Raw genomic sequence first — 12,528 nt, 5'->3', positions numbered from 1 at the left:
TTTGTGCATGTGAATGAGTTCCTCTGTGTGTACTGAATGTGTGTGTGTGTGTGTGTGTGTGTGTGTGTGTGTGTGTGTGTGTGTGTGTGTGTGTGTGTGTGTGTGTGTGTGTGTGTGTGTGTGTGTGTGTGTGTGTGTGTGTGTGTGTGTGTGTGTGTGTGTGTGTGTTTCATCATAGCGCTTCATGGTTTTTGCCAATGCACTTGAAGAAACTTTCAAAGTTCTTGACATTTTCCGGATTGACTGACCTTCATGTCTGAAAGTAATGATGGACTGTTGTTTCCCTGCTTATTTGAGCTGTTCTCACCATAATATTATAATATGGACTTGGTATTTTATCAAATAGGGCTATCTTCTGTATACCCCCTACCTTATCACAAAACTACTGATTGGCTCAAACGCATTAAGAAGGAAAGAAATTCCACAAATGATCTTTTAACAAGCACACCTGTTAATTGAAATGCATTGCAGGTGACTACCTCATGAAGCTGGTTGAGAGAATACCAACAGTGTGCAAAGATGTCAAGGCAAAGCGTGGCTATTTGAAGAATCTCAAATGGAAAATATATGTATATTTGTTTAACAATTTTTTGGTTACTACATGATTCCATATGTGCTATTTCATAATTGTGATGTCTTCACTATTATTTACAATGTAGAAAATAGTACAAATAAAGAAAAACCCTTGAATGAGTAGATGTTCTTAAACTTTTGACTGGTAGTGTACTTCATGGACTAGTATACAAAACCCTGTAATACAATTGACTGTATTATGTGACAAGAGGATCAGAGACACAAAGACAGAAAGTCCACTGGCCAATGCAGTCAAACCTTAGGGCTCGCCAATATGTGAATGAAGGGTTGATGTTGTTGTTGTCATTGTTCTAAGAGACTGTGGAAATTAAATGAAAAGTGTCTGGATGAATGCTGTGTGAAATTTTAGATAGTACCTAGCCAAGATCTTTAATGAAATAGATTGATCTGAAATTAACAACTGATTTGTCCAAACTGAAATAATGGAAAGATGAAGGTCTGTCTTTGACAGTTATTACTGCAAATTTTTCCCGGCGTGCTGTAACTTTCTTTTTTACTATGTGCTGCACCTAGTTATCAGCGTCCATTTCAAAGCTGCTGAACACATGCTTTTTTCTCTCCACAAATCCTACTTTAATTGCTCCCAGCATAGCTGAAAAACAACAGCCCAAAATCCAGGTCAAATACTGTACAACCACATTTCTTAGACCCATCTTATTCCTATTATATGTTTACTGATGTAGGATCTTAATTTGAGCCAGTTTGCTACAGCAGGAAAATAATCCCGACGCAACAGGGTTATAACTAATGGACATTTTTGTAGGGGTTGATACATTTTTCACAAGGGAAAGTCAAGTCTGAAAGTGGAAATTACAAAAATCAGAAGCCTTTTTAATCCTTGAATACATTATACGTTTTGCATTTCCTGCATTGCAGAAAAGTTCACCTACAACAGGGTGATTAAATTAAGATCTTACATCTGTAGGCCACGATGAAACACAGATTACTATTAGCTTACAGCTAATGACCTGACCTTCTGTCGTCAAACCAATTCCTATCCTACTACCTAGATATTAGTCTATAACAAACTGTAAGATTTGTAGTTATTTTCCATGACAATGTAGACATGTGTGATTGATGTGGCCAAATAGGGGAGTTGTTGAAGCACACTTTCAGGCATAGTTTTTCATTACTTTCTTTTTTACAGCTTTCCACGTCTGTAATTTTGAAAGAAACAGATGTCAACATCACAATTATAAAAACAAACCTTTTTTTAATTTCAAGAAACATTAAGTATTTGAAGAGTTTATTTCCAAAACGTTACATCCATCAATTTTTTACATTTGTGTTTTTTTGATTGATACCATAATGTGTGTAAAATTTTGTTCTCTGATTTTTATTTTTTGTTAGATTATTTTATTGGGGGGTAAAACAGTATATGTCCATTGTTTAGCTGGAATGGAAAGTTTGTATCCTGTATATCTGACTGTGATATGTGGTTGTCTCACCTAGCTATTTTAAGATGAATGCACTAACTGTAAGTCACTCTGGATAAGAACATCTGCTAAATGACTAAAATGTCAAATGTAAATGTTTTCCATACAGATCTCATATTACTGTAGTGAATTATACATTTAAAAATGTCATATAAATATATAATTTGTACTGTTCTTTATTACAAATGTAGTTATTTGTAACATTTCACTGTGTAAAACCTGTGTATTTCTCTGAGAGTGAGACCGGTATATATATATTATTTGCCTCTGAAAGCATCAAAAGATAGATTTTAAAGAAATACATGTTTGTTATTGAACAATCCCATGTCATGATTTGATATTACATTAAACAATAAAAGCTAATTTACCAACATTTCTGAAAATGGATATACAGCGTTTTGGAATGCAACTCTTCAATTGTAGATCATTTTATGTAATGTCGGCCATTTCTAACTACAAATGCCACGCCTCTGATAAATGTTTGCAAAAACATTTAAAATAAAAAGCCTTTCATGGTTCAATCTGTTATTGTGTCAAACTTTTACCCACAACCATTCATTTGAGCTGGCTGCCATGGGGTCTTTGAGGCCTTTGGGCTGTTTACTGTCCTTTACTCCTCTGACCTGTGGTAATCTGCTTCCTCATTATAACCTTGGTAACTACCGCCAGTGTCCTCAGGGCAGCGAATACCTAAAGTCCTCTGCAGCTTCTCTTCTTGCTGCCGCAGCTCCATGGAGTCCACCAGGTCATAGATGTTGGCCAGAGACCACATGGGCGAGGGGAACCAGGCTTTCACGTCCCCGTCCTTCCCCACCACCAGCATACTGAAGTACTCCCGGTTGATCTTCAGCTGGTCCTGGAGACCAGTGACCACGTCCCGTGACAAAGGCTCGTTCTCCGTTTGGCTCTTTCCTGTCAAGGATAAAGGAAAGGTGTTTGTCATGCTATTTCCCCATTATTGCCATCACCATTTGACTGTTAATAAATCAAATCATAGTTGATTGGTCACGTACAAAGATTTGCAGCTGTTATAGCAGGTGCAGCTAAATGCTTATGCTACTAGCTCCAACAGTGAAGGAGAACGTCTATCAAATACAATACAAATAATAAATCAACCGAAACAAGAAATCAAGAAATGACAGAACTGGTCAAATTATCAATCCAGAGTCTGAGTATGAATTAGTGTGGGACATGACAGAAGAACATACTTCCCTACCAAATAAAAAGGCAGTAACTGCTCATAGCGTTGAACTGAAAAAAAAAGAAGCTTTTATTTACCCTGGTTTCACAGTAACTTTATGCAATTACTGCTAGCATAAACCAACATTTCTCCAGAACACAATACAATAGAGGCGGGATACTTGTCCACATGATTAAGCATGTATTTAATGTAGAAAAAATGACATTAACTCATTTTCGACCAAATGAGCAGTTACTGTCTTTTTGCTTGGAAGGGGAGCATAGACAGATTGTTTTTCTGTAGCATATCTCTTGGAAAAGGTCTGTGTATAGGAATGGTTAGATCATTCAAAGGGAGTTGGATTCCATTTCCTGCCCAACAACACAGAATGCATGACATGTTGACATTACCTGTTGACAGTCAGTACACAGTATCATCTTTAGAGAAAACAACTCACCATTGAGTGGAAACAGTTCCACAGTGCCTGAGGCGGTTGGTCCTGTTCCGATCAACTTCAACAAGGCAAAATGACGGACGCCTGTTGGAAAGACCAACAATGAAATGTAAGAATTTAGTCATTATTCTTCCATTACTTGTGACTGAGTACTATTGTGATAATAGCATAATGTTGCTGAGGTTAACCCACAATAACTTTTAGACTAGTCTGGTTGGAGATGTTTAACAGGGAGCCTAATACTAACCCATGGGACAGGCCTGTCCTCTCAGCCCCTGGAGCTGCTGTTGGAAGGAGTAGTCGTCCTCAGATGGAGTAGAGATGATCAGCAGTCTCCTTTTAGACATGAACCTGGTAGGGATAAATGGCTCTAGTATTATCTGTACGCTACACTTGAAGCATCATTATCTGTGCACTGCATTATAAAGCACTATAACCACTTCATTTACATTTGAGTTCATAATTTAATGCAGAACAATTAGAGTTAAGTGCCTTGCTCAAGGGAACATCGACAGATTTGTCACCTAGTCGGTAAGGGTATATGAACCAACAACCTTTTGTTTATTGGCCCAACACTCTTAACAACTAGGCTACATGCTGCCAAGTACTACAATGCTTTTTTGCAGCTTTAAAGTTTTTAAGTACTATGGTGTCATTACAGATACTGTGTAGTCTTAATCACATACCTCAACAATGCCCCGCCCTGTTCTTGGGATTTGGAGCAGGTCAGTGGAGTTTTTCTCTCTCTTTCCATTTCAGATCGTCGCGATGGAAAGGTGTCAACATATTCCATCAACGCAGATGAGGGTGGAGGTACATCAAATACTTTCTAAAAGGGATATAAATAATTAGGATACAAATACCACATACTGCATTTATAATTGGCACGTTAAGTACAAGAAAAATATATACACTTTTCTGAGGAAAGTGATCTGTGTTATCAAATAATCACTGGCAAGATAGAGATTATGCTTACATTGGGTTTCAGGTCATAGTCAGTCATAGTCATAGAGAAAACCTTAGAGGACATCCCATACTGCTTCATCAGTTGAGAGATGAGATCTGGGTCAGTGAACTTCTCTGGTAGTGAGGTGAATGGCGTCTCAGAATCTGGAATATAGAAATGAAGTTTTACTGTATGAAAGCCCAAAGAGGAACCTGATTTTTTGTTGAAGACATGATCTGCAACTTTGGCGGCTGCCAAGTATTTTTGAAACCTCCCACTTTGGGCTGAATGTGTCTATGTGTAGTTCATATATACATAATCTATGAGCACTATTACTGTCTTACCTCAACTATCTACGAAATCCCTAGTTTGAAAGCGACTTTTTTCTGGAAGCTGTGCTACGCCTTTTCCCCTACATTTTCCCCCACATGGGCCAACCCCCTAGAAATTCAAGTTCTAGTCAATGAGCTTCAGCCCCTCGCCATTTGAGTGACAGCTAGAAATATGCTCACACAGCAGAGCGAGAAAGAGAGAGCAATGAAATGGTGCACATATAGATATCTGCACATATGTGATGCATTATGCAATTTTCGGGTTCCACTTTTGGCTTGTGAGGGCTACTTTCAGAACTACTGGCTAAAAAGTATTTTTTAAAGTACAGGATAATCTCTTTAAGACAATAATGACACTATAGTTCTGAAGAGAATATGATATAGGATCAATGTAGGATCTATCTAAGGGAAATGGAGTCAGTAGACACAGACACACACATAGTAGTACCAAGTTGGTAGTGGTGCAGGATGAGGGTAGTGTCAGGCCCTGAGCTCAGGATGGTTGCCATAGTAACTTTTCTCAGGGCAAGGTCACAGAAATGAAGCTTGTTCTCCTCCCTCTGCTGGACATACTGAGGTGTGCTGGCACTGGGCGTGGCTATCACCTGTATCACAAATGGATGAACACATCTATCACAAACAAACAAATGATTTGATATACTTATAAGAGACCTATAAAAGCACGTACCATAAGTCTTTTCTTCCCCTTCAAATGCTCTACAAAGTCCATCAGTGCTTTCTTATTGTTCTCATTCACTTCTCTGTGGTTTTTCTTCACTCTCCCTCTCCCTTTCCCTTTCTTCCCATCTTTCTTTCCCTTGCCTTTTTTGGGGGAGTTGTTTTTCTCCAAGGATTCTTCTCCCCCACCAACGTTCTCTGGTTTATTATCTCTAGAGTTGGCTACAGTCTTTCTTTCTCTTTTCTCTACAGTAGAAGGATATGTGCTTATTTCTGTAAAAACATTTCCATTTTTCTTTTGGTTGTCCTTTCCCACAGCTTTGGAGTTTGCCTTCCCTGTGATGAATACTTGTGTTCCTTTTGAATCAGTGGTCGTCTTTCGAATGATGAACCTGGAGCGACCGCTGAGAATGTCCTGAATTTTGCTCTTCAGTGCAGCCTTCTTGGCCACAGTATTCCTCTGGGTGACAGAGGTAACGTTTCCCTGCATATGGGGACTGAACACCTTCTTTTTCACAGGAATCTTTTTCTTCATCAGCCTCTTCTTGGTGATTTTACATTTCAGAGGGGAGCCCTTCCTGGTGAGTTTTTCCAGCTTGCGCAAGGGGAACTGATCAATGACCTCTAGGATGGCCTCCACACGGACAGGGTAGGGGAACCGCTCACTCACCCTAAGGTTCTTCTTCATGACTAGCATGGCGAAGCCTTGATCCCCCAGCTCAAGGTAATGCAGCAGCTTGGTGACCATGTCTGAGTCAATGCTCTCCATGGTGGCCTCTCCTTGGAAGGTGGTCTTCTGGATCCTGCCTTCCATCATGGCATTCTGGATGATGGTGACGATGAAGGTGTCCCTCTCAGCCAGGCGACAGTTCAGCCCCTCCTGCTCCATGTCCTGAATCTGTTTCTCCATCATGCGGAGGTAGTTGTCACTGTGCGACGGGGCCGTGATTACCCACAAACGCTTCTTACCTGCAAAATCAGCCAGGAATTCCTGTTCTGGGTCAAGGACTGTCCTGGTCTCATGGTCTCCCTCTCCGCCATGATCATCCTCCGGAGCCAGGAGACCAGCAGGTTCTTTATACTGAGGTCTGGTCTTATGTCTTCCCTTCCCTGGCTGTGAGGCAGAAACCCCTAGGCTGTGACTACACAGAGACATAAGGACAAGCAGAGCACAGAGCAACCTCGACATCCTTGGTGGGGTGGTGGTCACTTTATAATCCACAGGGAAACTGCCTTGAAGCAGACGCAGCGCACAGCTGAAGTGATGATGTCTCTTCCAAGCAGATTGGCTTGACTGGGGATAAGGAGGAATACTCCACGGCTCCTGGTTCACATTATACTCCAACGTTGTTACAGGAAACTCCTGGAATTTTTTCAACTTCAAAGCATTACTCTCTTAAGCAGCATGCTTGGTGGGAGCTCCTCCTCAGACTGAGACTGCCTTCAATGTGTTCGATGCTGAGCTATAGAATAACAGAGTGGAGGAGAAGAAAGGGTGAGAGCGGAGGGGTACTGAAACCTGAGCTTTTACAAATTCCAACATAAAAACAGTGCAGGAACATAAACAAGCATTTATCTGTATTGTACATCTAAATTAAACACAGGATATATTTATTGAAATTAGAACATTAAATGTAAACATGCAGTGCACAGTAACACATACTTTCTTCCATTGTCGTGAACAAACATACTTGGGATCGTATTGCGATCCAGAGACGTTTGAGAGACAGACACGAGGCTTGTTTGGTCCTTCATGCCTTAAAGGCTGACACATCTGGGGCCCATTATTACACAATACACCCCACAGTGCCTGGACTCCATGAGTGGACAAGATCCCAGCACAGCAGACCCAAGCTGGGGGAGAGAGAATGCTATGAATAGAATATGATTCACATTATTGCTGAGATTTAGAGAATGGCTTTATTTGACAGTTTTGATCCCAGCATCTGACAGATATTCAAGTGCGGACTTTATAGGTGATAAATAGCAACAGGTAGCTTAATCCCATGTTTTCGTCTTGATCTATGTTTTTAAAGGTAAACTTGCTCTTTAATGTATTGTTTTTACTAATTCACCATCCCACTCACCATCCCACATGAGGTTTGAGGTTTGACACTCACACCACACACTAAAGCAGTTGTTTTCCAGATTATAGCTGGCAAAATCCTTTCCGTGCTCAATCTTTACAGGGGTGCTATCACTTCTACTTCACTGATGTTGAATTGGCTGGACTTTCAGATGTTGTATGTCAGTTTTAAGATCTGCTTTTTCCTCCTGAAAGAAAGAGAGACAGAGTAAGATCATCTGTTCAATGACATTCATGACCTCACATTCTTAGACAAAAGGGTTCCAAAACGGTTCTTCGACTGTCCATCTGTCCAGGAAAAACTTTTTTGGTTCCAGGTAGAACCATTTTTAGTTCCATGTGGAGGCCTCTTTGTAATTTCCACTTTGAAATTTCAGTCATGATTTTTCCTTATGGAAAATGTATTACCCTCTACATTAATTATAATCTGCATAATAATTCACATTTCCTGCTGCATAATAATTCACCTTCAGTAATGAATGTGTACATGTGTTTCATACTCATCTACCCATGGAGATTGAACCCACAACTCTGGCATTACAAGCATCATGCTCTACCAATTGATACTCCCTTGGTAGAGATGAGATTCAGCAACACCCATCTCTACCTTCGTTTGCTCCTCAATTCATGCACCTTGGTTGGAAAGTGAGGTAGCGGCAATGATCCCTTTGCATTGTATACTCCTTTGGGACACTTGGTGTAGGACAGAACAGGTCTGGAGTATGTCTTCACAGACATCTTATTTCGCACATTGCACCATGGAAATTAAGACTCCATGATAACATGGAGGATAGAAATCAGCCGAAAAGAGGAAGATGTCAGAATCTTGTGAAATGAGAGTAAGCACGCATCCTCTCAGTAACAGGGATATAGCACGTTAACTATTTTCACAATGTAAGAACACTGTACTGTATATAGCCATAACATGACATTTGAAATGTCTCCATTCCTTTGGAACTTTTGTGACTGCAATGTTTGCGGTTAATTTTTATTGTTTATTTCACTTTTGTTAATTATCTATTTCACTTGATTTGGCAATGTCAACATATGTTTCCCATTCCAATAAAGCCATTTGAATTGAATTCAATTGATATAGAGACAGACAGGTAATAATATAGGAGGTAATGAATACTAAGTTTGCATGAAAACACTTGTGCCCCTGGTACTGACGGAGAAAATAAAAATATAAGAGTATGTTTTGCATATTTTGTTCCTGATTTGAATCAATGATAAGAGCCAAGACAATTAAAGGCAGAATCCTTATAAAGTTGTAATCGCTAAAAGCCCTGGTCACCGCACATTCCTACAGTAATAAAGAGCCAGATAGTTAGAAACACATGATGAAACATCTCTCCACTATAAGAGATGATAAATAAAAACCAAAGATGCATACAGTAGTATTAATATAATCTTTGATGTGAGGCTCCTAGCTTTGTGTCAACCCCAGTCATGCTGAGTTTGACTATAGGCTATTTTAACTTCAAAGAAGCAGTAACTATCAGGTAATGTGTTATTATCTGTTTACACACTTATTTATACACACCCATTTTTCCAGTCATTACCTTATTGGGGAATTTGAAATTGTTGCACCAGACTTATGTCTGACCAACAACCAGTGTTGGGTAGCAGTGAAGTACGTAATAGTAATTTAAGTACATTTTGCAGTAGCTTGGTGGAAAGTTGAACTAAATTAAAATCTTGAGAGTGTTTTCAGTAGTTAATTCAAAAAAGTTTCTGCCATTTAGCAGTGTAGCAAACTACTGGAGCTACACACTACTTTTTCTGTTAAAAAAAAGAAAAATAATATGGGTGAAGTAGGCAAGAACTCCCTTTGTTTTTTGGGATTAGACCGGCCGAATTCTCACTTTAAACTTAGTTTTTGTGTTTAATATGCTAGATTACAGATTCTGTTAACATCTGACTCCAGAGTGATCTGATCCTTGAATTTGTAGTCTATGACATTTCATATTTAGATATGATAATTTATCATGAAGCAATTTAGAAAAAGTAACTGTCACGTCTGGTGCTTGTGGGCGCCAGGCTGCCCTGCATCACGCACCCCTGCCATCTATTACGCACACCTGCCTTCCCTTGTCATGCACATCAGCGATATTGGACTCACTCATCACCTGTTTATTTCCTCCCCTATATTTGTCAGATCCACAGCTGTGTTCCCTGCTGCTGCATTAATTGTTTTTTGTGTGTATAACTCGTTTGCTGACGCTGTTCCTGTCTTGTTCCATGTCCATTCTATATTAAATGATTGACTCCCCATACCTGCTTCGTCTCTCCAGTGTCATCCCATGTGACAGTAACTTACAAAAAACTCCTAGAGGAATCCTGCAGGAATTTGACCCTTTGTGAAGGAATTGTGCAGGTGTATGACTTGTCCTACAGACATTTTGAAAATCCTGCACAACCAAGTACATTCCTGCAGCCATCCTGCAGGACCAAAACCTGCAGATTATGGCAATTATTTTAGGACCAAGTACATTCCTGCAGGAATCATGCAGGACCGAAACCTTCAGGATTTTGATATTCGTGCAAGATATGACAATTCCTGCAGGACAAAGAACATACCTTCAGGAATCCAGCAAGATCAAAACTTGCAGGATGCTGAAATTCCTGTAGGATACAGCAATTTCAATTTAACTACAGGATTTGACATACTGAGAAAAGAGAATTTTGAAATGGAGTGCAATATCATACATTTAAACTCAGTGGATGTGAGAAAGGAAAGAAATGACAATCAATCAAATTTCAATCAATCAAGTTTATTTATAAAGCACTTTTTACATCAGATGTCACAAAGTGCTATACAGAAACCCAGACTAAAACCCCAAACAGCAAGCCATGCAGATGTAGAAGCACGGTGGCTAGGAAAAACTCCCTAGAAAGGCAGGAACCTAGGAAAAAACGTAGCGAGGAACCAGGCTGTGAGGGGAGGCCAGTCCTCTTCTGGTTGTGCCGGGTGGAGATTATAACAGTACATGGCCATTAAGGCCAGATGGCTCCTCAAGATGTTCAAACGTTCATAGATCACCAGTAAGGTCATTCAGAGGTCAAGACAGCAGGTGCGGTAGAGCAAGAGAGAGAGTCAAAAACAGCAGGTCCAGGACAAGGTAGCACGTCCGGTGAACAGGTCAGGGTTCCATAGCCGCAGGCAGAACAGTTGAAACTGGAGCAGCAGTATGACCAGGTGAACTGGGGATAGCCAGGAGTCATCAGGTCAGGTAGGCCTGAGGCTTGGTCCTAGAGCTCAGCCAACACCTCATTTGGCCGCCTTTCGTTCCAGTACTCTGCTGCCTGTGACTGGAACGAATTGCAAAAATCGCTGAAGTTGGAGACTTTTATCTCCCTCACGAACTTCAAACATCAGCTATCCGAGCAGCTAACCGATCGCTGCAGCTGTACATAGCCTATAGGTAAATAGCTCACCCATTTTCACCTACCTCATTCCCATACTGTTTTTATACTGTTTTTATTTATTTACTTTTCTGCTCTTTTGCACACCAATATCTCTACCTGTACATGCCCATCTGATCATTTATCACTCCAGTGTTAATCTGCAAAAATTGTATTATTCGCCTACCTCCTCATGCCTTTTGCACACATTGTATATAGACTGCCCATTTTTTCTACTGTGTTATTGACTTGCTAATTGTTTACTCTGTGTTGTCTGTTCACACTGCTATGCTTTATCTTGGCCAGGTCGCAGTTGCAAATGAGAACTTGTTCTCAACTAGCCTACCTGGTTAAATAAAGGTGAATAAAAAAATAAAATAAAAAAAAGATCCTCCGGGAGGGGAGGAAGGGAGAGAGAGAATTAGAGGGAGCATACTTAAATTCACATAGGACACCAGATAAGACAGGAGAATTACACCAGATATAACAGACTGACCCTAGCCCCCCAGCACATAAAAAATTGCAGCATAAATACTGGATAATGTCTACATGTAATAGATATAGTGTATGCTACTTTTATTTAATAGATACCAAAACAATTGATAACGGTTCAGTAGGCCCACTGTTCAGTCAATGTACTTATTTGAATTTATTAGGCATCCCCCTTAGCTGCTTCCAAGGCAGCAGTTATTCTTCTTGGGGTCCAAACACATTAAGGCACTTACATTACACATAACAACAAAGTACATTATTACATATCTACAATACAAAATGTATAATACCACCATACAACAATATTACTGTCACGTCTTGGTCTTAGTATTTTGTGTTTTCTTTATATATTTGGTGAGGCCAGGGTGTGGTATGGGTTATTGTGGTGTGTTTTTTGTCTTGGGGTTTTGTGGGGCGTCGACGGAGTCTATGGCTGCCTGAGGCGGTTCTCAATCAGAGTCAGGTGATTCTCGTTGTCTCTGATTGGGAACCATATTTAGGCAGCCATATTCTGTGAGTGTTTTTGTGGGTGATTGTTCATGTCTCTGTGTAGTTGTTCACCAGACAGGCTGTATACGTTTTCTCGTTCCGTTTGTTGTTTTTGTATATTATAAGTTATTTCATGTCTCGTTCACCTTTATTAAAGAACATGAGTAACCACCACGCTGCATTTTGGTCCGCTTCTCCTTCAACAGACGAATGCCGTTACAATTACAATGTATGTGTGTGTAGAGTGAGTATGCTAGTGTTTATGGGTGTATGCCTGTGTTTGTACCTCTGTGTGTGTCCATTCACAGTCACCACTGTTCCATAAGGTGTAGTCAGAGTTATACTTAAACAACACCTTTAATAATAAAAGCTTTGCAATAGCCTTTTGACTTAATGAACCATTGAAAGTGACTACAGAAAAATACAAAGATCTTTT

At 40.0% G+C, this 12,528-nt stretch overlaps 1 protein-coding gene across 1 annotated transcript; it reads right to left on the bottom strand.

Moving 5' to 3' along the window:
* Positions 1–1,961: 1,961 nt before the first annotated feature.
* LOC118391448 (coiled-coil domain-containing protein 80) lies at positions 1,962–7,040 on the bottom strand. Its single transcript, XM_035782858.2, has 7 exons — positions 5,631–7,040; positions 5,391–5,547; positions 4,641–4,774; positions 4,351–4,493; positions 3,912–4,015; positions 3,668–3,748; positions 1,962–2,942 (listed from the first exon to the last, which is right to left on the bottom strand). The coding sequence occupies exons 1-7, from the start codon at positions 6,807–6,809 to the stop codon at positions 2,641–2,643; spliced, it is 2,100 nt and encodes a 699-aa protein (XP_035638751.1). The 5' UTR covers positions 6,810–7,040; the 3' UTR covers positions 1,962–2,640.
* Between the last annotated feature and the right edge of the window lie 5,488 nt (positions 7,041–12,528).

Source organism: Oncorhynchus keta, chromosome 12 (genome assembly GCF_023373465.1).
Source record: "Oncorhynchus keta strain PuntledgeMale-10-30-2019 chromosome 12, Oket_V2, whole genome shotgun sequence".
NCBI lineage: Eukaryota > Metazoa > Chordata > Actinopteri > Salmoniformes > Salmonidae > Oncorhynchus > Oncorhynchus keta.
This window is presented reverse-complemented; position numbering and strand designations above follow the sequence as displayed.